We start from the raw sequence: 27,747 nt of genomic DNA on the forward strand, positions 1-27,747 counted from the left end.
TCCAGACTAGAGATACATTGTATTATTATGTTTATTTTACCTAAAAATAAATATATTTATTCATTTAAAAAAAAAAAACTAAATACATTTTTACTATATTTTGCTAAAAACATCAAAATTAATTGTATTTTTATTTGTATTTTTTCGTGACTCCTTATTACATCCAGCCATAGAATTATACATTAAAATAAACATATTTGAAATAATTGATTTTAAATTATCATAATAATTCATTTAAAATGACCATATTTAATTATTAAAATAATTGCTTGTTTATCAACAACTTTAGCATTTTATTCATTACATTTTGAAACTCTCATAAGCCAAGTTATGTTATATTCCTTAATATTTATTTATGCAAGTTTGAAGTATCAATGATCTAAACACAGTTTTGTTTGCATATTTTCATATTATATATATATATATATATATATATATATATATATATATATATATATATATGTATGAAATACTTGACTTGGTGAATTCTAGCTGTCAATATACTCCCCCCCTCTTAACCACGCCCCGCCCCACCCCCGACCACGCCCCCACCCCCACCTCCCGAAATCGGAGGTCTCAAGGTTGGCAAGTATGCGTTAACATACCAGGCACCTTCTCAGTTGGTTATTTATGCCTCATATAACGTACACTTATTCAGCGTGTTGTTCACTATTCTTTATTTATTTTAAATTGCCTTTCAAATGTCTATTCTTGGTGTTGGCTTTTATCAAATACATTTCCCCAAAAAATGCGACTTATACTCCAGTGCGACTTATATATGTTTTTTCCCTTCTTTATTATGCATTTTCGGCCGGTGCGACTTATACTCCGGAGCGACTTATACTCCGAAAAATGCGGTAAAACAAAGATGTATTAAAGCTGTTTGATTATTTTAGGGAGGAATATATTCAATGATAGAACTTGCACCCAATGGTATTAAAAGAGTATTGCTTGTGAATCGAGAATCGTTTTGAATTGATTCTGAATTGACTCGTTACTTAGACTTAGACAAACTTTAATGATCCACAAGGGAAATTGTTCCACACAGTAGCTCAGTTACAAAGGATGGAAGGGATTGTGCATACAAGGGCACAAAAAGAGGGCGAAAACAAAAGGTATAAAGTAGACTACAAATGTACCGTATTTTTTGGACTAACGGAAAATCCTTTAATTTTCTCAAAAATCTGTTTTTTTCCTTCTTTATTATGCATTTTCGGTCGGTGCGATTTATACTCCGGAACGACTTATACTCCGAAAAATACGGTATATATTTCTTATTTTGTTATTTTACTATACGTTTCACACTGCAAACAATCAAATAAGTATCGTATTTTTCGGAGTATAAGTCGCACCGGAGTAAAAGTCGCACCTGCCGAAAATGCATAGTAAAAAAGGAAAAAAAACATATATAAGTCGCAATGGAGCCCGGCCAAACTATGAAAAAAACTGCGACTTATAGTCCGAAAAATACGGTAATTACTTATTTGGGCGGGTCATCGAACCAAGAAGTGAAATCACAACAGACATCCCAAATGAGAAAGAGAGAGTCGGAGAAGAGAAGAGAGAATATTCAAGCGGGCGATTTATATATTAAAAAACTAGTGGAAGATGGCAGAGGGATACTCTTTCTTAGATGTTTCTTTTAGCGATGTAGACCACGTCCAGGAAACCCACAATGTGTCTACTTGGCCACATTTGGACAAATGTATGCGTCTGAGATAAAACAATGACCAACACATTAATTTGAGTTGTTTACCATGTAAGCCCAAATCAAAACTGCTCTCGACGTTGAAGACGTGGAATACAACGTTAAGAACACACATGATTGTGGCAGACGTGATGACTTTGGTACAGTATAGCTCAGGCCTTATTTTGACTCGGGGGGGCCAAATTTTGAGAAAAAAATGTGTCTGGGGGCCGGTATATGGATGTTCTTATACGTAAACCAACCAATCATCATTGATGTTTCCCGTATATTAGAGATGCGCGGATAGGCAATTATTTCATCCGCAACCGCATCACAAAAGTCGTCAACCATCCGCATCCACCCGAACCAACATTTTATCAAAACCGCACCCGCTCGTTGTTATATATCTAATATAGACGATGCAAGGCATTAGTGAGGTTATAAAGCTTTTGCCTGTTAAAGAAAGGAGACTGATCCAATGGAGCAGAGACATTCAATGCGTGCCACGCTGTCACAGCCCAGACGCACACCAGTGCGCAATCATCTGGGAGCCGCGTTGAGTGCACCTCCAAGCGCGCGTCACTCAAACTGCTGCAGGCAGCTGCGTTCCATCTTCAATCAACACACCCGGCACTGATGAGAGGGACGACTACTTATTATCTCTTGGCCACGCATTCGTGGCTAAGAGATATTAATGCGTGATAATACTATTTATCATTATTATATTATTGTCATTTCCATTAAGAAAGTGTTGACTATTGTTGCCAATGCCCTCAGATCAGGAGCGCGTTCCTCACACTTTGTGTGCGCAGTTCCAGCAAGCAGAACGAGGCTTTTAAGAAGTTAAAAAAATGTTTTAGAAAGACTAGGCCTATATTTTCGTTAGGTAAAAAAATTTTTCTGAATTTATTTCAATGAATATTAACTGTTAACGTTATAATGCTCAAATAGGGAAAAGGGCGGGGTGCACAGTGAAGCAGTGAACAATTTCGCAACAAAGATGAACCTTTATTGATTGATCTGCAGCCATGACAAAATATCAGACAATCTCCATTGTCAACGACAGGCAGGAAAATAAAGATAAACACATAGCCTATGTTCTCGGCATAGGCATAGGCTCATACGTTTTTAAGTTGAAATAAAAAAATAAATAAAAAATGTGCCTCATAAGCCTTAGGCTGTCAATCACGCGCACAAACTTAAATTATACAATAACATATGTATTTCCGAATTGGTTTAACCGCAACCCGCCCGCATCTATTTAAAATCTAATTTTTTTTAATTTCACCCGCCCGACCCGCGGATTATCCGCGGACTCCGCGGTTGTGTCCGCAAACCGCGCATCTCTACCGTATATGTTGTCTCCTGCCCGTGGAGTTGCTTCACTATGTAGCTTTCATTTTTAAGTTAATCTTCTTTTAATGGAAAATCTTAGTTTTTACTGTTAGAATAATTGTTTCTAAATTATCACAAAAACTTTGTGTTACATTGAGGGTCTAGTGAGAAGACAAAAGCTGTCTTTGAAACCTACCAAGAGTAAGGCTCGTAAAACTCCACTGTGTAGGGGGGAAAGCAAGATGAAGGTGTTCCTGTGTTCTTTCATGTATGGTAATCAACAGAAAGATATTGTTCTAACCCAAGGACTTCAAAGCGGAGAGAAGACAGGATCTGCCCAATTTCCAGACGACCTCCTTTTTGAACTGGTTTACGAACGTCTTTTTGAACTATTTTATGGACCTCTTTTGGAACTATTTTACGAACTCTTTTTGAACTGACCTTTTCTGTTTATTGTTTATGACCTTTTCTGTGAACTTTTTGCGACCTTTGTCCTTTGCAATCTTTTGGCAGAGCGTGCTGAAATACTGTGCAAGGGTACAGTGTACAGACGACTCTCCTCAATATTGAGTCCAAATTTAATTCTGTCTTTGTTTAATTATTTGCCTCGTCTTGTTTAAAGGGGAACATTATCACAATTTCAGAAGGGTTAAAACCATTAAAAATCAGTTCCCAGTGGCTTATTTTATTTTTCGAAGTTTTTTTTCAAAATTTTACCCATCACGCAATATCCCTAAAAAAAGCTTCAAAGTGCCTGATTTTAACCATCGTTATATACACCCGTCCATTTTCCTGTGACGTCACACAGTGATGCCAATACAAACAAACATGGCGCATAGAACAGCAAGGTTTAGCGACATTAGCTCGGATTCAGACTCAGATTTCAGCGGCTTAAGCGATTCAACAGATTACGCATGTATTGAAACGGATGGTTGTAGTGTGGAGGCAGGTAGCGAAAACAAAATTGAAGAAGAAACTGAAGCTATTGAGCCATATCGGTTTGAACCGTATGCAAGCGAAACCGACAATAACGACACGACAGCCAACGACACGGGACATACTTGCCAACCCTCCCGGATTTTCCGGGAGACTCCCGAAATTCAGCGCCTCTCCCGAAAACCTCCCGGGATACATTTTCTCCCGAAAATATCCCGAAATTCAGGCGGAGCTGGAAGCCACGCCCCCTGTGTGTTATGTGTGTGTATATGTGTAAATAAATGAACACTGAAATTCAAGTATTTACTTTATATATATATATATATAATAAAATAAATATATATATATATATATATATAGCTAGAATTCACCGAAAGTCAAGTATTTCTTATATATAAATATATATATATATATATATATATATATATATATATATATATATATATATATATATATATATATATATTAAATACTTGACTTGGTGAATTCTAGCTGTAAATATAAAGTTAAAGTTAAAGTACCAATGATTGTCACACACACTGGGTGTGGTGAAATTTGTCCTCTGCATTTGACCCATCCCCTTTGATCACCCCCTGGGAGGTGAGGGGAGCAGTGGGCAGCAGCGGTGCCGCGCCCGGGAATCATTTTTGGTGATTTAACCCCCAATTCCAACCCTTGATGCTGAGTGCCAAACAGGGAGATAATGGGTCCCATTTTTATAGTCTTTGGTATGACTCGGCCGGGGTTTGAACTCACAACCTACCGATCTCAGGGCGGACACTCTAACCACTAGGCCACTGAGTAGGTCAGTGGCCTATATACTCCTCCCCTCTTAGCCCCACCCCCAACCACGCCCCCGCCCCACCCCCCACTTCCCGAAATCGGAGGTCTCAAGGTTGGCAAGTATGACACGGGAGAAAGCGAGGACGAATTCGGCGATCGCCTTCTAACCAACGATTGGTATGTGTTTGTTTGGCATTAAAGGAAACTAACAACTATGAACTAGGTTTACAGCATACGAAATACATTTGGCAACAACATGCACTTTGAGAGTGCAGACAGCCCAGTTTTCATCAATTAATATATTCTGTAGACATACCCTCATCCGCTCCCTTTTCCTGGGGGTCTGGCGGCAGATTTCTTTGCCTTTATCGTTGGAAATGCATCTGCTTTGAGTGTCGCAGGATATCCACACATTCTTGCCATCTCTGTCGTAGCATCGCTTTCGTCGCAAAGTGTGCGGAACAAACGTCCAATTTCTTGCCACTTTCGCATCTTTGGGCCACTGGTGCAACTTGAATCCGTCCCTGTTCGTGTTGTTACACCCTCCGACAACACACCGACGAGGCATGATGTCTCCAAGGTACGGAAAACAGTCGAAAAAAACGGAAAATAACAGAGCTGATTTGACTCGGTGTTTGTAATGTGTTTGAGAAAATTGCGGATTGCTTCCCGATGTGACGTCACAACCGAGAGCGAATAATAGAAAGGCGTTTAATTCGCCAAAATTCACCCATTTAGAGTTCGGAAATCGGTTAAAAAAATATATGGTCTTTTTTCTGCAACATCAAGGTATATATTGACGCTTACATAGGTCTGGTGATAATGTTCCCCTTTAATAGATGTCATCAGTGTTTGAACCTGACATTTACCACTGGATTATCAAAAAGCATACTCATTACGGGAAAACCGTAGTTGTTGGCTGGTATGGCAAAGAGCTGGATCAAGATTTTGGGGCGGCATGGCGTAGTGGGTAGAGCAACCGTGCTAGAAACCTGAGGGTTGCAGGTTCCATGGATGGGGTGCTGGCTGTCCGGGGTCGGGACCCGGGGTGGACCGCTCGCCTGTATATCGGTTGGGAACATCTCTGCGCTGCTGACCCGTCTCCGCTCGGGATGGTTTCCTGCTGACCCCACTGTGGACTGGACTCTTACTGTTATGCTGGATCCACTATGGACTGGACTCTCACAATATTATGTTAGACCCACTCGACATCCATTGCATTCGGTCTCCCTAGAGGGGGGGGGTTACCCACATATGCGGTCCTCTCCAAGGTTTCTCATAGTCATTCACATCGACGTCCCACTGGGGTGAGTTTTTCCTTGCCCTTATGTGGGCTTTGTACCGAGGATGTCGTTGTGGCTTGTGCAGCCCTTTGAGACACTTGTGATTTAGGGCTATATAAATAAACATTAATTGATTGATCAGTGTTTGAACCTGACATTTACCACTGGATTATCAAAAAGCATACTCATTACGGGAAAACCGTAGTTGTTGGCTGGTATGGCAAAGAGCTGGATCAAGATTTTGGGGCGGCATGGCGTAGTGGGTAGAGCAACCGTGCCAGAAACCTGAGGGTTGCAGGTTCGCTCCCCGCCTCTTACCATCCAAAAATCTCTGCCGTTGTGTCCTTGGGCGGGACACTTCACCCTTTGCCCCCGGTGCCACTCACACCGGTGAATTGAATGATGAATGATAGGTGGTGGTCGGAGGGGCCGTTGGCGCAAATTGCAGCCACGCTTCCGTCAGTCTACCCCAGGGCAGCTGTGGCTATGAAAGTAGCTTACCACCACCAGGTGTGAATGATTGATGGGTTCTACATGTAAAGCGACTTTGGGTACTTAGAAAAGCGCTATATAAATCCCAGTTATTATTATTATTATTATTATTATTATTATTTAACACACGTTGTAGGTTGGGGAAAAAAAGGAAGAAAAACGGAAAATATTTTTTTATATTTTTACAGAGATAAAAAAGATGGATTTCCGACTATAGAAGGAAAAATCACACGCCTGGTATAAGTGCAGAAGAAACAGGTGACAGGAGGTCAGATATTCTTTCCCCCTCGTGCTTACTAGTGCAATCAATCCTGACAAAAGTGAAAGCATGATTTGTTGTCTAATCCAGATGAATGCTTGCTTGGAGGCACTTGGTACAGTAGTAAAAAGGTGTGCCTATTCTTAGTAAGACATCAAAGACAGGTAGTAACTGTTGGCTTGTTTCCAAGTACACAGTTTAATGAATAAACCCTGATGGAGGCGGGCCAAATACCTGTCCGGGTGCATCACAGCTCCCCGCGTAGACGCATGTGGAGGTCTTCCTGGTCGATCCTGTCCGTCTGACCGTGCCAGCGGTGGTGCGCCAAAAGGGCCACGTTCCTGGCAGAGATGGCGCTCATTTCCACGGCGCTGGCCGCCCATTCCACAGCGTTGAGGTAGTACAGCCGGCTGTGAAGGATGAAGGGCGGCGTGCGACGTGTCGGAGTGCGGTAAGCTGGGAAGGCCAACCAGCGGGTCTCTGACACGGAGTCCCAGGAGAGGAACATACGCCGCAGCTCCTCCTGGCTCAGCGCCCGAGGAGACAAGACTTTCCACACTTGGCTGTCGCTGGCGGGGGGTCGGCTGTATCCCGTGGGGACGTGCACGGGGGCCGCGGACGACAGAGAGTACACGTTGCTGCCGTCAGAGTCCGTGGTGAGCACGTCGGACACGGAGAACTCCGAGGCGGGGCGCGTTACCCCGAGGTAAGAAGTGTTGAGCACGCCGTGGATCAGCGTGGCGAACACCTGGTGGTAGCTCCCCGGGAACTGAGACGGGACGGGCGGGGAGAAGCCTGAGAAGGAGATGTCAGACTTGCCCTGGTGAAGTGGTGTCGCTATGACGACGATATCGTAGAGCGAGTGCCCTGCGCCGGTGTCGTCAACGTAATTGACCTCATAGAAGCTGGTGGACGGGCCTGAAAACAAAGAAGCAGATCATTGGAGAGAAGCAAATATGTTTTAAATCAGAGGTCTTCAACAGGGGATCCGCTACCCCCAGAACAGGGGTCGGCAACCTGCGGCTCCGGAGCCGCATGCGGCTCTTTGATCACTCTGATGCGGCTCAGTAGCTTACTAGCCGAACCCCCCGATTTTCCCGTGAGACTTCCGGAATTCAGTGACTCTCGCAGAAAACTCCCGGGATTAATATTCACCGATTTTCACCCTTACATCTATAATAAGGGCGTGCCATGATGGTACAACATTTGACGCCCTCTACAATCTGTATTAATAGTGTGCCAGCCCAACCACTTGTTATACAGTATGCATCTTCTGCTTGCACACGTATGTGACAGCAATGCATACTTGGTCAACAGCCACACAGGTTACACTGACGGTGGCCATATAAAACAACTTTAACACTCTTACTAATAATGCGCCACACTTTGAACCAAAACCAAACAAGAATGACAAACACATTTCGGGAGAACATCTGCACCTTAACACAACATAAACATAACAGAACAAACACCCAGAATCCCATGCAGCCCTGACTCTTCCGGGCTACATTATACACCCCTGCTACCACCAAACCCCGCCCCCACCCCAAGCCTGCTCCCTCACACATCAACCCCCCGCCCCTCTGTGCGTCGGTTGAGGTGGGCGGGGTTTGGTAGCGGGGGTGTATAATGTATCCCGGAAGAGTTAGGGCTGCATGGGATTCTGGGTATTTATTTATTATTTATTTAAAAATTCCATATTAAGGTGTGGGCAGCGTGTCTGAGACCCCTGGTTTATACATAGCACAAAGCAAAAAACATTTTTTATATAGTGTTATTAGGGCCCGCATGGCCCATTGTATAAGGACTCCCAAAGGGAGTCCTTATACAATGGGACATAAGGGCCTATTGTATTTGTAAGGTTTTATTCTTTATTCTTCCGCCGCCACATTAAACTGTAATTTGACCCACTTAACATGCTTCAAAACTCACCATATTTGACCCACACATCAGGACCTGCGAAAATTGCCTTTTTAAAAAAAAAAACGAACCACAAAACTCAACATTGCGCTCTAGCGCCCCCTAGGAAAAAAAAAACTAGACTGCCTGTAACTCCCACTAGGAAGGTCGGAGAGACATGAAACAAAAACCTTTATGTAGGTCTGACTTAGACCTAGATTTCATAATAGTATATTTTCGGGCAAAAATCAACAGGAAGTTGGCTATTCCCCCTTCAAGACAAAAAAGTACTAAAAACAGTAACTTTTGCCTCTTTGAGCTGTAATTTGACCCCCTTAACACGCTTCAAAACTCACCAAACTGAACGCACACATCAGGACTGGCAAAAATTGTGATCTAATAAAAAAACCTAACCCCAAATTTAAAAATTGCGCTCTAAAGCAATTTTTGAATAAAACGGACAAAAAACTGCTCCTCGGATGAAAAAACTGACAAAACTGCCTGTAACTCCCACTGGGAAGGTCGGAGAGCCATGAAACAAAAACCTATATGTAGGTCTCACTTAGACCTACATTTCATAAATTGACAACCCCCAGCAAAAATCAACAGGAAGTTTGCTATTCCCCCTTCAAAACAATTTTTTTTTTAAAACCGGTCACCTTCCTTAAAAAACGAACTCCTCTGAGCGTGTTTGTCGTTTCGCCTTCAAACTAACACAGGAGAGAGATTGAACCCTTGTGATTACAATGACAGAAGCGCTTTTTTTCTAACTGCTCCGGTTTTGATTTTATGACCCTTCAAAGACCCGCTGTGCTGATGCTGCTGCGCTGCTGTTTTTTTAAGATGGCTGCTTAAAAGCAGGAAGCACCAACGTGCCCACACAATGCAGACAAGGTAGGTACACTAGACAAAAGTCTTGGGACACTTCAGACTAAAAGTAGACAAAAGTATTGGGACACTTATGACTATCACTGGACAAAAGTATTGGGACAGTTAGGACTAGCACCTGCCAAATACGCGGGCCCGACCAATGCTGCTTGCGGCTTTAATTTCATTTAAAATTTAATAAATGTTTGCGGCTCCCATTGTTTTTTATAATTTGTGAAACTGGTCAAAATGGCTCTTTGACTCGTAAAGGTTGCCGACCCCTGGTCTAGCTGTTTACTGACATATACTCGTCATGTTTGGCTAACTTTTACTGCAAATGACTACTAATAATCGGTATCGGCCCTGAAAAAAACTTATCCGTCAATTTCTATTTAAAATGCAGTTACTGCCACCTTGTAGCGTTATTTCCCCCCCCCTAGTCATCAGGAGGTTGCCTACAGCCACAGCTGTTAATGCCAATGTATTTGACTGTCGCTGATTTAAGACCTTGGTGGTGATTTGCTTTCAAAAATAACTGACTGAATGCTACCTGTCTTTGATGGGCGAGCTTTAAATGAAACGGACACCACTCTGGCTCGGATGAGTTCGCTCTTGCTGTGGTAAAGAAGTCCGGAGCAAACCTTCTTGTTGCCTCCATCCACGGACCAAACGCCCGAATCGGCCCCGGCCAGTGACACAGCCCCTGACGACACAGCAACACATTTCAACACCAGTCGAAAGCAGGTGGCGAACGGCACACCACATACCCACAAAACTGTTAATTCGGACACTTTGGCCGTAGGTGACCCGCGTAATGGGAGCCACGATGTCATTGATGAAGATCTGAGAAAAGCCTTGGGCCATCAAGGCTTCCTCCAGGGTCTGATTGACCAGGGTGAGGAAGTCATCTCCACCCATGGCGTGCAGGAGCCTCTCCACGCTGGCGAAGGAGTAGCCGTACTGCTGGTACTGGTAGATCCTGCCAACATGACACGGATGAGGAACCTTCATGATGATGAATGTGTACTTATTCTAGCTCACCTCATGAATTTATCCAAAACACTCTCCACCCACATCTGCATGCGCAGGTAGTTGAGGCCGTAATGCCACAGCATGCGCAAGAAATTCACGATGAACCAGTCGCTCTCTTCGAACGTCAGCTCGCTGCCGTCGAAGATCGCCATTTTTGATGGGACGTCCTGACACGTGGAGAGACCTGCAATAACACACAGCTGTAGATGCTGACAATGACCAAATATGGACAATGTGTGAAAAGGGGCGGAGTCGCACAATTTCCTTTAAGAATACAGTCATCCCTGTTAGCATACTAGCATGCTAACGTAAAGAAGCTAGCACATGACTGGGTAAGAAGAAATATCAAAATGCAGTATTTGTTGGTGTAGACATAGAAAGTAGCAAAAAAGCTAGCATAAAACGTTAGCATGCTAATATGAAAGACGTTCGCAAAAAAAAGCTAGCATGCTAACGTTCTCAAAAGTATGCTAACGCACGCTAAAAACTTCATGCCGAACAATGTCTGATTGTGTGCAAACGCTTCGAGATATCAACTTTTCGTAAAAAACGTGAGCGCGTCAAGGCTGGGAGGATCTTTCCGGTGTTCTCAGATAATATATATATATATATATATATATATATATATATATATATATATATATATATATATATATATATATATATATATATTAGAGATGCGCGGTTTGCGGGCACAACCGCGGAGTCCGCGGATTATCCGCGGATCGGGCGGATGAAATTAAAAAAAATTAGATTTTATCCGCGGGTCGGGTCGGGCGGTTGAAATAAAAAAAAATTAGATTTTAAATAGATTCAGGCGGGTGGCAGTTAAACCAATTCGGAAATATATATACATAGTTAAATGTTGTTACACACATACGAAAAACGAGCAGGCACCTGCTGCATATGCCACAACAGAAAAAAAAAAAAAAGAAAAGCGATGGACACTTTTACGGAGCGGAGAAGGCCCCCGACGCCTCGCCGGGGTTCGGGACCGAGGCCCCTTTCCCCGAGAGGGCCCCACCGGGAGCCGTAGCTGAGGCGATCCGCGAGAAGGGCCCGACGCACGTCCAGGGTCACCACCGCGCCCACCGCACCGACACCCCGCCTCGTCCGCCTTCAGGTAAGCAGCTTACCTGCCCGCCACCCCCGTGGCCGGGGGCTCGTAACAGGGGTCACTCCGCGCGCTCCGCCCGCGCAGCTTACCTGCCCGCCACCCCTGATGCCGGGGGCGCGTAACAGGGGTCACTCCGCGCGCAGTGCGCTCACGAAAGGGGTGGGGCTCACCCTGGTTGATATAGACAGCAGGACGGTGGCCATGGAAGTTGGAACCCGCTAAGGAGTGTGTAACAACCCACCTGCCGAATCAACTAGCCCTGAAAATGGATGGCGCTGGAGCGTCGGGCCCATACCCGGCCGTCGCCGGCAACGAGACGCGCTTGTAGGTGCGCTCAGCGCGGCTCCCATATGATTGCGCACTGGTGTGCGTCTGGGTCGTGACAGCGTGGCACGCGAATGTCTGTGCTGCATTGGATCAGTCTCCTTTCTTTAACAGGCAAAAGCTTTATAACCTCACTAATGCCTTGCATCGTCTATATTAGATATATAACAACGGGCGGGTGCGGGCGGGTGCGGTTCTGATCAAATGTTAGATCGGGTGGATGGCGGATGGTTGACGACTTTCTGATGCGGTTGCGGATGAAATAATTGCCTATCCGCGCATCTCTAATATATATATATATATATATATATATATATATATATATATATATATATATATACATACACATATACATGCATATACACACATATATATATATATATATATATATATATATATATATATATATATATATATATATATATATATATATATATATATATATACATACACACACATATATATATTAGGGGCGTGGTAAAAAATCGATTCGAATTCAAATCGCTATTCTCACGTTGTACGATTCAGTATCGATTCTCATTTTTCAAAAATCGATTTAAAAAAAAAAATGTAATTAATCAATCCAACAAAACAATACACAGCAATACTATAACAATGCAATCCAATTCCAAAACCAAACGCGACCCAGCAACACTCAGAACTGCAATAAACAGAGCAATTGAGAGGACACACAAACACGACACAGAACAATCCAAAAGTAGTGAAACAAAAATTAATATTATCAACAACAGTATCAATATTAGTTACAATTTCAACATAGCGGTGATTAAAAATCCCTCATTGACATTATCATTAGACATTTATAAAAAAGAACAATAGTGTCACAGTGGCTTACACTTGCATCGCATCTCATAAGCTTGACAACACACTGTGTCCAATATTTTCACAAAGATAAAATAAGTCATATTTTTGGTTCATTTAATAGTTCAAACAAATTGACATTATTGCAATCAGTTGATAAAACATTGTCCTTTGCAATTATAAAAACTTTTTACAAAAATCTACTACTCTGTTTGCATGTCAGCAGACTGGGGTAGATCCTGCTGAAATCCTATGTATTGAATGAATAGAGAATCCTTTTAAATCGGAAAAATATCGTTTTTGAATCGGGAAAATATTGTTTTTGAATCGAGAATCACGTTGAATCGGAAAAAAAAAAAAAAATCGATTTTGAATCGAATCGTGACCCCAAGAATCGATATTGAATCAAATCGTGGGACACCCAAAGATTCGCAGCCCTACTGGATTAATGTATAAGGGAAATGCAATGAAATTTGTTTGTCAATTACCTAGAACTTAAAATGTGACTGACAAAAAATGAAAAAATATTGTCAAAATGCACATTATGTGCATTTTTTTTTTTTTATGTTATTGGGGAGAATATATATGATTAATTCCCAAAACAACAAAAATAATGTTTAATTCAAACATTATTTATAAGGATTTTTTAAATTTAATTTTCATGTATAAACTTTGTATAATGTGTACATTATTACAATAGATCAAACATACTGTACATGTATATTGCAATAAAGTAATTCAACTAATAGACCCTGAATTACCATGAATTGATTAACGTGGACCCCGACTTAAACACGTTGAAAAACGTATTCGGGTGTTACCATTTAGTGGTCAATTGTACGGAATATGTACTGTACTGTGCAATCTACTAATAAAAGTTTCAATCAATCAATCAATAGACACCATTTGTTGAAATAATGCAAAAAAAAAACAAAAAAACTTTTTTTTTTTTTTTTTTTAAATATGCTTCCTTTGACATTTGATTATGTTGAGTGAAATAATTACTTTGGTTTAGTTATTAATTGATTTATAATGTACTTATTTAGAAAAAAAAATCTTTAATAAGTGGTTCAATCACAGGCTGCTTTTGCATTGTACCGTTTTAAAAACTGCCTGAAAGGCAGCAGCGTGTACCACTACACTACACACAACTACTGCACGTTATACTTAATAATGCAAAGTGTACATCTTTGGTGACATTACCTAAGGCAGTGTTTTTCAACGTTTTTTGAGCCAAGGCACATTTTTGGCGTTGAAAAAATGCGGAGGCACACCACCAGCAGATATCCTTAAAAAACGAAACTCGGTTGACAGTAAAAAGTCGTTGTCGCAATTGTTGGATATGACTTTAAACCATAACCAAGCATGCATCAATAAAGCTCTTGTTTTAAAGTAGGTGTACTGTCACCACCTGTCACATCACAACCTGACTTATTTTGAGTTTTTTGCTGTTTTCCTGTGTGTAGTGTTTTAGGTCTTGTCTTGCGCTCCTATTTTGGTGACTTTTTCTCTTTTTTAGCAGTTTCATGTCTTCCTTTGAGCGATATTTCCCGCATCTACTTTGTTTTAGCAATCAAGACTATTTCAGTTGTTTGTATCCTTCTTTGTGAGGACATTGTTGATTGTCATGTCATGTTCGGATGTACATTGTGGACGCCGTCTTTGCGCCACAGTAAGTCCTTGCTGTCGTCCAGCATTCTGTTTTTGTTTACTTTGTAGCCAGTAATGTTGTGTCGTTCGCGAACGATTCGTTCGAACGAACGAATCTTTTGAGTGAACGTTCTGAACCGAATCACTTCATGAACTGATTCGTTCCTTTCTCAGTTCAGTTGAGCTCCGCCGCGACCATGCCGGTATGAGTGGAACTGGCGCATTCTGTGACGTCGGCGAACGACGCAGCCAGCTACTCCTCATGGGGGCGGGGGGAGGGACTGAGCGAACGATTCGTTCACTGCGGATTAACGACATGAATCACTCAGTGAACGACAAAGCTCTCGCTCTCTGCTCTGCTTGCCCCAATGCCGCGAGTGATTCTCCTCCCGTCGCGGGGATATGTTTCATGCCATTGGCATCCGTTCTCCATTCATTCTCCAAGCTAACGACTAATGTTGACTCAAGCCACATGAAAACAAACACACACATTATCTCAACACATAAAGTTACGAGAGTAGAGGAGACAGAAAGAAAGACAGTGCAGGGCAAGGCTGAGCAGCAGCGACGCAAAGGGAAGGGGCGGGGGGTAAAGTGTAGAGCAGGCTGTTTGAGAAGATTTAAAATAAAAATAATAACTAATATATGTACATATACATAGGCTATTATTTATCTTTATTTTTATATTATTTAAGGTATTTATTTTCTTTTTTATTGCATATTTAAGTTGATAATTCCATTTTTATATTTTTAAATGTAAGCTACATAAATTTTAGTTTTAATGTTGGCTTTTCTGGCACTTGCTTTAATATTTGTTTTGTTTTATTTAAGGTAGCCTATTTATTTTCTTTTTGTTTGCACATTTAAGTTGATATTTTCTTTGTTATATTTTTAAACGTAGGCTACAGAACATTTAGTTTTTATGTTGGCATTTCTGGCTCTTAATTTATTTGTTTTATTTTGAAGGTATTTATTTTCTTTTTGTTTGCATATTTAAGTTTACATTTTCTTTGCTACAGAACATTTAGTTTTTATGTTGGCATTTGTTAAGGGTTTCTTAATTTAATATTTGTTTTTGCACTAAACAAACGAGGCCTATTTATTTAACTGTTGATTGCAAGCATTTTAGTAGGCTATAACTATTTGTTTTATTCCCCACTTTTATTTATTTCTTATTTTCATTTCAGTGCAATAAAACATATTTAACAACAGGACTCGCGAACCTACTGACACAGAGAACTGACTGTGTCGCGGAGGAGGACGTCACATTGAGGATCTCGTTCAGTCACTGTGCGTGTCGTTCATTGGGTGCTGAGGGCTTGTGTCGTTCGCGAACTGACACACACCGAGATTTGCCGCTGGGGAATCTGTTACTGACTGACTCGTGATTCGCCGACCTGCCCACAGAACTGCTGCTGCAGAAGTGATTCGGTGAACGAATTTTTTGAACAAATCAATTTAAGGAACTGATTCTAGTGATTCAGTACAGTCAAAAGAACTGCCGATCCCATCACTAGTAGCCAGTTCAGTTTTAGTTTTGTTCTGCATAGCCTTCCCTAAGCTTCAATGCCTTTTCTTAGGGGCACTCACCTTTTGTTTATTTTTGGTTTAAGCATTAGACACCTTTTTACCTGGACACTGCCTCCCGCTGTTCCCGACATCTACAAAGCAATTAGCTACCGGCCGCCACCTACTGATATGGAAGAGTATTACACGGTTACAGGTTACAGTGGTTGAAAAACACTGACCTAGGGTGTCAATGAATTGCTTCATGTGGAGATTGAGAGGATGGATTACAGCTCCTCCCGTCTCGTACTCCTGATTCCCGATCTTCACCGTTGCCAGTCGCCCGCCGACTTCGGCAGGTTCGAACACATCGATCTTGACTCCCGGTCCAAACTCTTGCCTCAGGTAGAAGGCTGAAGCCGCGCCGCCGATGCCTGCTCCGATCACAGCTAATGAAAGGAAAGCAGATGAGTATTTTGCAGTACAGATATTGAAGCACCACAATGGAGCCCACCACCCAAAATCCAGGTACGGTAAAAACGACTTACCAATTGTTTTAGGTTGCTCTTGCAGCTCGGCAGACGATGCAAAACGTCTGCTGGTGTGTGAGATCCATAGGAGGAACAATGCTTTGATTGACAGGGATCGAACAGTCATGGCGACCATGGAGGGATCCAGGAATATCTGCACTAAGCATGCAGCAACTGTCAGTAACTTGTCTTATCAGGACTGATAAGACAATGGGGCAGTCCGTTCAGGATGGTTATGGCCCTGGGGAAGAAGCTGTTCTTTAGCCTGTTTGTTTTGGTTTTAATGCACCTGCTGCCCTCTGGGAAGCGCTACAGGTGCATTAAAACCAAAACAAACAGGCTAAAGAACAGCTTCTTCCCCAGGGCCATAACCATCCTGAACGGACTGCCCCATTGTCCCTCATAACTGCCTTCTCTTCGGTGCAATAACCCATTCCACCAACCACCCTGTTTTTTTTGTTTGTTTTTTCATGTATATATTCATTTCACACCATATTCATTGCACTTCTACATTTTTTATATTTTTATATATTTGCACATTGTTTTTCTAGCATGCACACATCGCACTGTATGGAATGGCCTCAATCTCGTTACCTTGCGTAATGACAATAAAGCTGATTCTGATTCTGATTCTGATAAAAGGGCTGAGCGTTACAAAGGTCATATTGGAGAAATCTGGAGTGTGTGACAGGTTAGTATTAAATATGAATGAAAACATAATAGTGAAAGTATTAGGGAAGTTAATAACACTATATCGACTGACAAAATTTAACTTACAAGACTTTAGACTCCCGCGTTGTCTTCACCCTTTACACTTCAACATAGCAAACTAAGTGCCCTAATTTAGGTGTAATTTCTACTTAAACATGACAATAGCATGTTAGAGAAAGGAACCGTCGAAGTGGCTGACAGTAACTTACTAAACTAATTTAATTGTGTCGAAAGTTTCAACAACTATAGTCGCATGTACGTCAGTAACATACGTCCGGGTTCCGGTACTTCTTTTGACTTTCAAAATAAAATCCGTGCATTAGCCTTCATTCATAAATGCCCATAATTAAATTTTAATGGGTCATCCACTTTATTGGAATCGAAATGTAATGTTCTTTTTTTTTTTTTTTGATAGAACATGGTACAAAGGAGCGAGGTCCTCGCCTTATAGTAAATTACATGCATTTTATTTTGATAGGAATCACTACGGTTAATTTGCTTGATTTGCAGTCCAAAAATATACGTAATCGTAGTGTATGTTAGAAATAAAAAATAAAGATTTATTTCTGTTTATAATAAACAGGAATGTTTTAAGAATTCCAATTATGACCTAGTCCAAAACCGGAAGCTTTGTCCCGCAAACCCGGAAATATCCAGGAAGTGATGCTTTCGACTGCTCAGGCTCAAGTTCGAACCCATGCTTGAATGGAGGTGACCTTAGTGCTTACCTAATTTTATAGTCAGGCATCTACGTCGCGCCAACACACGCATTATTGTACAAAAGTGGTCTTGGGAAGAAAAAAAAAAAAGAAACACATATTGAGCATAGCGTGGAGACATGGCGGAGGCTCAACAAGCACGCGTCCATGCTGTGGTGGAGGACATGGTCCAAAGCCTGGAGAGAGATCACATCCGGAAAATGCAGGTAAGAAGAATTTCAATAGTCATAATCTGCTGCGTGTGTGCGTGCACGTAAGAGTTAGTTTGTGTGTGCACAAAATAAGAGCTAGTTCTTCACCAGTCGTACCAAAGACTATAAAAATGGGACCCATTTCCTCCCTGCTTGGCACTCAACATCAAAGGTTAGAATTGGGGGTTAAATCACCAAAAATGATTCCCGGGCGCGGCCACCGCTGCTGCCCGCTGCTCCCCTCACCTCCCAGGGGGTGAACAAGGGGATGGGTCAAATGCAGAGGACACATTTCACCACACCTAGTGTGTGTGTGTGACAATCATTGGTACTTTAACTTTAAGTATTTATTTTTATTATTATTAAATCAACATAAAAAACACAAAATACACTTACAATTAGTGCACCAATTTGGTAACAGTAGAAGAGAAAGTCAAACACAAATACAAATAGACGGAATAGAAATTGAAAGAGTAAATGAAACCAAATTTCTTGATAAATTGAACTGGAAATCTCACGTAAAAAATATACAACATAAAGTAGCAAGAAACACGTCAACAATGAATAAAGCAAAACATGTTCTAGACAAAAAATCACTTCATATTCTCTACTGCTCACTAGTGTTACCATATCTGAGTTATTGTGCAGAAATATGGGGAAATAATTACAAAAGTACACTTCATTCATTAACGGTGTTACAAAAAAGATCAGTTAGAATAATACATAATGTTGGATATAGAGAACACACAAATCCTTTATTTATTGAATCAAAGATACTGAAATTCTACGACATAGTGAATTTGCAAACAGCTAAAATTATACACAAAGCAAACTATAACCTGCTACCCAAGAATATACAACAATTCTTCTCAAAAAAGAGGAGAAATATAATCTTAGGGAGAAATGTAATTTAAAACATTTGTATGCACGTACAACACTTAAGACCTTCAGTATATCAGTACGTGGAATTAAATTATGGAATGGATTAAGCAAAGCAATCAAACAATGTACTAATATGATCCACTTCAAGAAACTCTTCAAACTTAAAAGTGTTTACAAAGTATAAAGAAGAAGAACCATGATAAACATTCTGAATTTATTTAACTCATCCATTCTTTCATTCTTTCACTCACAAAATAATCTTACTTATCTCAACATATGAAATGTAACTTACTTCACCAATTATTATTTATTTACTTATTTTATTGTGATTACTTATGGAGTATATTGTGAATAAATTGAGAACAGGAAGTGAACAAAAGTTTTAGCAACTGTTATGTAAAAGAAAAGGGGTAGGATTAAATAAGCTCTGCTTCTTCCTACTCCTTTTCGAACATGTTGAAAAGAGAAACTGGAGATTGTGATGTATCATGTTGTATACTTGCATGTTCGAAATAAACTCAAACTCAAACCAACAAAAAACTAATTCACACTAAAGGGATGTTTCTTTCTGTTATTAATATTCTGGTTCCTACATTATATATCAATATATATCAATACAGGCAGCACGGTGGAAGAGGGGTTAGTGCATCTGCCTCACAATACGAAGGTGCTGAGTAGTCTGGGGTTCAATCCCAGGCTCGGGATCTTTCTGTGTGGAGTTTGCATGTTCTCCCCGTGACTGCGTGGGTTCCCTCCGGGTACTCTGGCTTCCTCCCACCTCCAAAGATATGCACCTGGGGATAGGTTGATTGGCAACACTAAATTGGCCCTAGTGTGTGAATGTTGTCTGTCTATCTGTGTTGGCCCTGCGATGAGGTGGCGACTTGTCCAGGGTGTACCCCGCCTTCCGCCCGATTGTAGCTGAGATAGGCTCCAGCGCCCCCCGCGACCCCGAAGGGAATAAACGGTAGAAAATGGATGGATGGATGGATATATCAATACAGTCTGCAAGGGATACAGTCCGTAAGCACACATGATTGTGCGTGCTGCTGGTCCACTAATAGTACTAACCTTTAACACTTCATTTTACTCATTTTCATTCATTACTAGTTTCTATGTAACTGTTTTTATATTGTTTTTCTTCTTTTTTATTCAAGAAAATGTTTTTAATGTATTTATCTTATTTTATTTTATTTTTAAAAAGGACCTTATCTTCACCAGACCTGGTTGTCAATGAAATTAGATTGTTTAAAGGGTTCTTAAAACCAGGTCCAGTCCAGATTATGTCCAGGTCGGACTCAGCAACGCACACCTTCATTTATGTACAGTCAAATTAGGAAACGCAACAACAGATTGCATATAATCTGTAAAGAAAATTACATTTTCAAAATAAGCATTTGAGGACTTCCCATCTTTTTTTTTAATGTTTTTTGGCATCATTATCGGTTTCAACCATATAACTTTCTAAAGTTAAAAAATACTGAATAACTGTTTTAAAGAGAGTAATACTAAGTAGGGATGTCCCGATCCGATATTTGGATCGGATCGGCTGCCGATATTTGCCAAAAATTGCGTATCGGCAAGGCATGGGAAAATGCCGATCCAGATCCAGTTTAAAAAAAAACTCCGGTCCGTGTTTTCCAACGCACCGATTTAAATAATACATTCCACTTTTCTGCTGCTCCATAATTTCCGTTCCGCATTTTCCAGCACACCTTCAACACATCCACAATTCTCACGCAGTTGCTTTTAGCTGCTTGCATTACACGACAGGCTCTTCTCACTCTTTCCCGCGTCTCCCTCTCACAGACAGCGAGCGCACCTTCTTACACACGTCACATACTGTCACGTCATACGTCACGTCATACGTCACATACGTATACGTCCTCTCCCAGCAGAGAGCGAGGTAGCGGCATGGCTAACGTTAGCTGTGATGCTAGCGCACTCGCTAAGGTGCGCGCCTGCTCTAGCGTCCTCTGCGCACGGCAAATCTATGCCACGCACAAAATCAAATAAAAAAATAAGCGCACAACAATTTTCGACACACGGACACGACAGAGAAAACAGTTTTCGTCATCATTGTTCAAATATTGTGACGTCTGTCGAGACGCTTATCTCCATTCGGTGCCACACGTCCACACCATCAAAATGCTGAGGCAAAAATTTCCACATCAACACCGTATGAAAAAATTAGTGATTTTTTTAGTTGTGATTTCCTTCTCTGCATGAAAGTTTAAAAGTAGCATATATTAATGCAGTATGAAGAAGAATGTTTTAATGTAGACATGCAAGCCTTGAAAGAACATTTTGAAAATCAAGACTGCATTTCTACCCTATATTTTAACTTTAGATTTATTGTCATATCCAACTCTTTTGGCTGTCTTTTTGACACTTACATCAGGCGCCCCCCTCCACACCCTGGATTATAAATAATGTAAATAATTCAATGTGATTATCTTGTGTGATGACTGTATTATGATGATAGTATATATCTGATAGTATATATCTGTATCATGAATCAATTTAAGTGGACCCCGTCTTAAACAAGTTGAAAAAGTTATTCGGGTGTTACCATTTAGTGGTCAATTGTACGGAATATGTACTTCACTGTGAAACCTACTAATAAAAGTCTCAATCAATCAATCAAAACACACAGAATCATCATACTGCTGTGATTATATGCATCAAGTGTTCATTCAAGGCTAAGGCAAAATATCGAGATATATATTGTGTATCGCAATATGGCCTTAAAATATCGCAATATTAAAAAAAGGCCATATCGCCCAGCCCTAGTTCAATGATGCCATTTCTGTTTGTCATGTATAATTTTGTCTATTTTGTGTTTGTCCTTGAATAAACAGGTCAGTTTCTTGTTACCAACCATTGTGTATTATTCAAACTCCCCTAATTCAGCTGGCTAGTTGTTATCAAGAGTACTAAAACCCTTTTCAACATGATTCTGACAACTAAGTAGGCTAAATAACTTTAAACTTTAATACATGCTCGGTATCGGTCAGTATCGGTATCGGATCGGAAATGCAAAAACAATATCGGTATCGGATCGGAAGTGCAAAAACCTGGACCGGGACATCCCTAATACTAAGTGAATATCAGTTTTTGGTCTTAAAAATAAACCTTTTACCGAGTACTATAATTCAATTGACTAAATCATGACTGTCAATGAACTCTCCTAAAATAACAGAAACCACATCAAGCTTCATAAACAAACCAATCCTTACACACATTTTTTCAACTTAACTTTAACTTTTAACTTACAGGCTCGCATGTTTAAGTGCAGCGCGGACTGCTGCGATCGCTCGTCCGACTCCATGTCTCAGGTGCATCAGTGCATCGACAGGTGTCACACTCCCCTGGCCAAGGCTCAGGGCCTCGTCACCTCCGAGCTGGAGAAGTTTCAGGTGAGGGGGACAACAACAGGAAGTAGTAGGTGCTAAAAACAAAGTGTCATAGAACAACTGCTTTGCTGTAAACATGTATTCTTACTAGGATCGTCTGACCAGGTGCACGATGCACTGCAACGACAAAGCCAAGGATCTCTTCGACTCGGGCGCCAAGGAGCCGGCTGTCCGATCCCTGATGGAGCGATGCGTGGGAAGCTGCGTGGACGACCACATGAACCTCATCCCCAGCATGACCCGAAGGATCCAGGAGACACTGGACTCTATTGAGCAGTGAGACACTAGTTTTCAAAACAAGAGCGCCGGTGCGGGCGTCAACTGAGCCAGTTGTGGATTGACGTACCTGACACACCAGGAGTCACGCGTTAGAGAGCGCCAACGGTGGTATCCACAGTCACGCCCGAGGACTCAGTTGGAATCATGCACCCAGTGTGGAGGCTTCTGTCGCAAATGTTAAAAGTCCGCCATCATTGTTTTGTCATTTTATTGTTGGCCGTATGTCCTGCCTCCCGTGGTGAGGTTTATGTAAGAGAAATAAACATGTTAATCTAATAGAACCGCTCTGATCCTAACTTTTTTTCTTCCTGCTTATAAATTGTGATGTACGTGTGGGGGAGGTCTCACAGAACATAAAGCCGGATTTTCTTTGTTTTTCTCAAGCTGCAGTGCCTCTAAAGACCTCTGGCGCCTGCCTAGAAGAGGTGCATGTCATCATATACAGGTAAAAGCCAGTAAATTAGAATATTTTGAAAAACTTGATTTATTTCAGTAATTGCATTCAAAAGGTGTAACTTGTACATTATATTTATTCATTGCACACAGACTGATGCATTCAAATGTTTATTTCATTTAATTTTGATGATTTGAAGTGGCAACAAATGAAAATCCAAAATTCCGTGTGTCACAAAATTAGAATATTACTTAAGGCTAATACAAAAAAGGGATTTTTAGAAATGTTGGCCAACTGAAAAGTATGAAAATGAAAAATATGAGCATGTACAATACTCAATACTTGGTTGGAGCTCCTTTTGCCTCAATTACTGCGTTAATGCGGCGTGGCATGGAGTCGATGAGTTTCTGGCACTGCTCAGGTGTTATGAGAGCCCAGGTTGCTCTGATAGTGGCCTTCAACTCTTCTGCGTTTTTGGGTCTGGCATTCTGCATCTTCCTTTTCACAATACCCCACAGATTTTCTATGGGGCTAAGGTCAGGGGAGTTGGCGGGCCAATTTAGAACAGAAATACCATGGTCCGTAAACCAGGCACGGGTAGATTTTGCGCTGTGTGCAGGCGCCAAGAGTGGACCGACACCAGCAGATGACATGGCACCCCAAACCATCACCGATGGTGGAAACTTTACACTAGACTTCAGGCAACGTGGATCCTGTGCCTCTCCTGTCTTCCTCCAGACTCTGGGACCTCGATTTCCAAAGGAAATGCAAAATTTGCATGGTTGGGTGATGGTTTGGGGTGCCATGTCATCTGCTGGTGTCGGTCCACTCTGTTTCCTGAGATCCAGGGTCAACGCAGCCGTCTACCAGCAAGTTTTAGAGCACTTCATGCTTCCTGCTGCTGACCTGCTCTATGGAGATGGAGATTTCAAGTTCCAACAGGACTTGGCGCCTGCACACAGCGCAAAATCTACCCGTGCCTGGTTTACGGACCATGGTATTTCTGTTCTAAATTGGCCCGCCAACTCCCCTGACCTTAGCCCCATAGAAAATCTGTGGGGTATTGTGAAAAGGAAGATGCAGAATGCCAGACCCAAAAACGCAGAAGAGTTGAAGGCCACTATCAGAGCAACCTGGGCTCTCATAACACCTGAGCAGTGCCAGAAACTCATCGACTCCATGCCACGCCGCATTAACGCAGTAATTGAGGCAAAAGGAGCTCCAACCAAGTATTGAGTATTGTACATGCTCATATTTTTCATTTTCATACTTTTCAGTTGGCCAACATTTCTAAAAATCCCTTTTTTGTATTAGCCTTAAGTAATATTCTAATTTTGTGACACACGGAATTTTGGATTTTCATTTGTTGCCACTTCAAATCATCAAAATTAAATGAAATAAACATTTGAATGCATCAGTCTGTGTGCAATGAATAAATATAATGTACAAGTTACACCTTTTGAATGCAATTACTGAAATAAATCAAGTTTTTCAAAATATTCTAATTTACTGGCTTTTACCTGTATATACTCTGATGATTAACTTGTGTGATGACTATATTATGATGATAGTATATATTTGTACCATGAATTGATTAACGTGGACCCCGACTTAAACAAGTTGAAAAACGTATTCAGGTGTTACCATTTAGTGGTCAATTGTACGGAATATGTACTGTACTGTGCAATCTACTAATAAAAGTTTCAATCAATAAAATAATAATCCTGCAGCCCCTGGCTACTAGGCTCTTTGAGTTTCAGAAGTTGGCAGGTACCGTATTTTTCGGACTATAAGTCGCAGTTTTTTTTCACAGTTTGGCCGGGGGTGCGACTTATACTCAGGAGCGACTTATGTGTGAAATTATTAACACAATAGCGTAAAATATCAAATAATATTATTTAGCTCATTCACGTAAGAGACTAGACCAGGGGTCGGCAACCCGCGGCTCTAGAGCCGCATGCGGCTCTTTAGCGCCGCCCTAGTGGCTCTCTGGAGCTTTTTCAGAAATGTATGAAAAATGGAAAAAGATGAGGGGAAAACAATCTATTTTTTGTTTTAATATGGTTTCTGTAGGAGGACAAACATGACACAAACCTCCCTAATTGTTATAAAGCACACTGTTTGTATTAAACATGCTTCACTGATTCAAGTATTTGGCGAGCGCCGTTTTGTCCTACTAATTTTGGTGGTCCTTGAACTCACCGTAGTTTGTTTACATGTATAACTTTCTAGGACGTGTTTTATGCCACTTCTTTTTCTGTCTCATTTTGTCCACCAAACTTTTAAGGTTGTGCATGAAAGGTGAGTTTTGTTGATGTTATTGATTTGTTGGAGTGCTAATCAGACATATTTGGTCACTGCATGACTGCAAGCTAATCGATGCTAACATGCTATTTAGGCTAGCTATATGTACATATTGCATCATAATGCCTCATTTGTAGCTATATTTGAGGTCATTTAGTTTCCTTTAAGTCCTCTTAATTCAATTTATATCATGACACACTATGGCTTTTAATTTTTTGCGGCTCCAGACAAATTTTGTTTTTGTATTTTTGGTCCAATATGGCTCTTTCAACATTTTGGGTTGCCGACCCCTGGACTAGACGTATAAGATTTCATGGGATTTAGCGATTAGGAGTGACAGATTGTTAGGTAAACGTATAGCATGTTCTATATGTTATAGTTATTTGAATGACTCTTACCATAATATGTTACGTTAACATACCAGTTGGTTATTTATGCCTCATATAACGTACACTTATTCAGCCTGTTGTTCACTATTCTTTATTTATTTTAAATTGCCTTTCAAATGTCTATTCTTGCTGTTGGCTTTTATCAAATACATTTCCCCAAAAAATGCGACTTATACTCCAGCGCAACTTATATGTTTTTTTCCTTCTTTATTGTGCATTTTCGGCCGGTGCGACTTATACCTTAGACCCATTTCTAAGCTGCCTTTCCTCTCAAAGATTTTGGAGAAGATTGTTTTTACCCAGTTAAACACTTTTTTAGAGGACTGTGATATTTTAGAAGTCTTTCAGTCTGGGTTTAAACCCCTCCATAGTACCGAGTCAGCTTTATTAAGGGTTTTTAATGACATCCTTCGAGCAACAGATTTAGGTGATCATGTGATTTTAGTTTTACTGGATCTAACAGCAGCATTTGATACGGTGGACCATAATATTTTAATTAGCCGCCTGCAGCATCAAGTGGGCATCTGTGGTACTGCTTTGAGTTGGCTGAAGTCCTATTTGACTAACAGGACCTTCTCTGTAAATGTTGCTGGATCTGAATCCTCCGTTGCTCCCTTGACATGTGGGGTCCCACAAGGCTCAGTTTTGGGACCACTTCTCTTTTCTATTTATTTACTTCCCCTGGGCTCAATCCTAAGAAAGCATGATATTTATTTTCATTGTTATGCCGATGACACACAAATGTATTTTCCATTAAAGAGAAATCATGCCTCTTCAATACAGCCATTACTTGCCTGTCTTGATGATATCAAGGCCTGGATGGCCCTAAACTTCTTAAATTTTAATGAAAAGAAGACAGAAATAATAGTGTTAGGACCTAGTGGTACCTGTGAGCTCCCCCCTGTTGACTTTGGCCCTTTGGCTTTGCACGTTAAGCCCATGGTCACCAACCTGGGCTTTCGTATTGACTGTGATTTTAAATTGGCAGATTGGCACAGTGGTGAAAGCCAGCTTTTTTTATTTACGTCAGCTGGCCAAGGTTAAAAACCTTCTTTCTAGGCAACAGTTAGAGACAGTAATCCATGCCTTTATTACATCTCGGCTGGATTACTGTAACTCTTTATATTTTGGAATTAGTCAGTCCTCCCTCTCACGTCTGCAGCTGGTCCAAAATGCAGCTGCCCGACTTTTAACTAACACAAGAAAAAGAGAGCACATTACTCCTGTTTTAGCCTCCCTCCACTGGCTGCCTGTGTCTTTTAGAGTCCATTTTAAAATGATCTTACTCGTTTTTAAATCCTTACGTGGTCTTGCCCCACCTTACCTCTCTGAGCTGCTCCATCTCTATGCCCCCACCACCCGGTCCCTCAGGTCAGCTGATCCTGGAGGTACCCAAAACAAAGCACAAGCTCAGAGGGGACAGAGCTTTCTCTGTTGCGGGTCCCAAACTCTGGAACGATCTCCCTCTCCATGTGAGACAGGCCCCTTCTTTGGCTATTTTCAAGACCCTTCTTAAAACCCATTTTTATTCACTGGCTTTTAACCCAGCATGAGACTTTGAACTGTTTTTAGCTTTTAACTTTTGAACTGTTTTTAACTTTTAAACTGTTTTTATCTAACAAACTGTCCTTAGGGTAATTTATATTTGCTTTTTAATTGTGTATTTTTATTTCTGTTTTAAATGTTATTTTTTAGTCTGTCCTTTGCCTCTATTTCTTTGTGGTGTACAGCCCTTTGTTTTTCAACTGTGCTTGTTTTTAAAGGGCTTTATAAATAAAGTTGGTATGGTATGGTATACTCCGGAGCGACTTATACTCCGAAAAATAGGGTATGTAGTCTCACACATTTGTGTCATTCATGTCAGCCCATGAACACCAAATATGCCTAGCAGTTATGAATATATATCATATATTAAGGAAAAATGTATACAGAAGCAGATG

At 41.0% G+C, this 27,747-nt stretch overlaps 2 protein-coding genes across 4 annotated transcripts in view; one reads left to right on the top strand and one right to left on the bottom strand.

Annotated features, from left to right (window-relative positions):
• Positions 1-17,900, bottom strand: part of pcyox1 (prenylcysteine oxidase 1) — a 23,980-nt gene extending 6,080 nt beyond the window's left edge. Inside the window, exons 1-7 of one of the 3 annotated variants that reach the window (XM_061926695.2) lie at positions 17,300-17,900; positions 16,541-16,676; positions 16,235-16,441; positions 10,583-10,757; positions 10,309-10,520; positions 10,092-10,244; positions 7,010-7,693 (exon numbers count right to left, since the gene is read on the bottom strand). In XM_061926695.2, the coding sequence (XP_061782679.1) occupies positions 7,023-7,693; positions 10,092-10,244; positions 10,309-10,520; positions 10,583-10,757; positions 16,235-16,441; positions 16,541-16,658 (1,536 nt within the window). In that variant the 5' untranslated portion in view covers positions 16,659-16,676; positions 17,300-17,900 and the 3' untranslated portion in view covers positions 7,010-7,022. Of the gene's footprint in view, positions 1-6,678; positions 7,694-10,091; positions 10,245-10,308; positions 10,521-10,582; positions 10,758-16,234; positions 16,442-16,540; positions 16,682-17,299 lie in introns of those variants that run through there. The other 2 variants (XM_061926694.1, XM_061926693.1) reach the window with 2 other exon arrangements.
• Positions 17,901-17,915: 15 nt separating this feature from the next.
• fam136a (family with sequence similarity 136 member A) lies at positions 17,916-22,995 on the top strand. The gene is made up of 3 exons (XM_061926696.2): positions 17,916-18,158; positions 22,304-22,444; positions 22,533-22,995. Exons 1-3 carry the CDS (start codon positions 18,072-18,074, stop codon positions 22,719-22,721), a joined length of 417 nt encoding a protein of 138 aa, XP_061782680.1. The 5' UTR covers positions 17,916-18,071; the 3' UTR covers positions 22,722-22,995.
• Positions 22,996-27,747: the final 4,752 nt, after the last annotated feature.

Source organism: Nerophis lumbriciformis, linkage group LG32 (genome assembly GCF_033978685.3).
Source record: "Nerophis lumbriciformis linkage group LG32, RoL_Nlum_v2.1, whole genome shotgun sequence".
In the NCBI taxonomy this organism is placed as follows: domain Eukaryota; kingdom Metazoa; phylum Chordata; class Actinopteri; order Syngnathiformes; family Syngnathidae; genus Nerophis; species Nerophis lumbriciformis.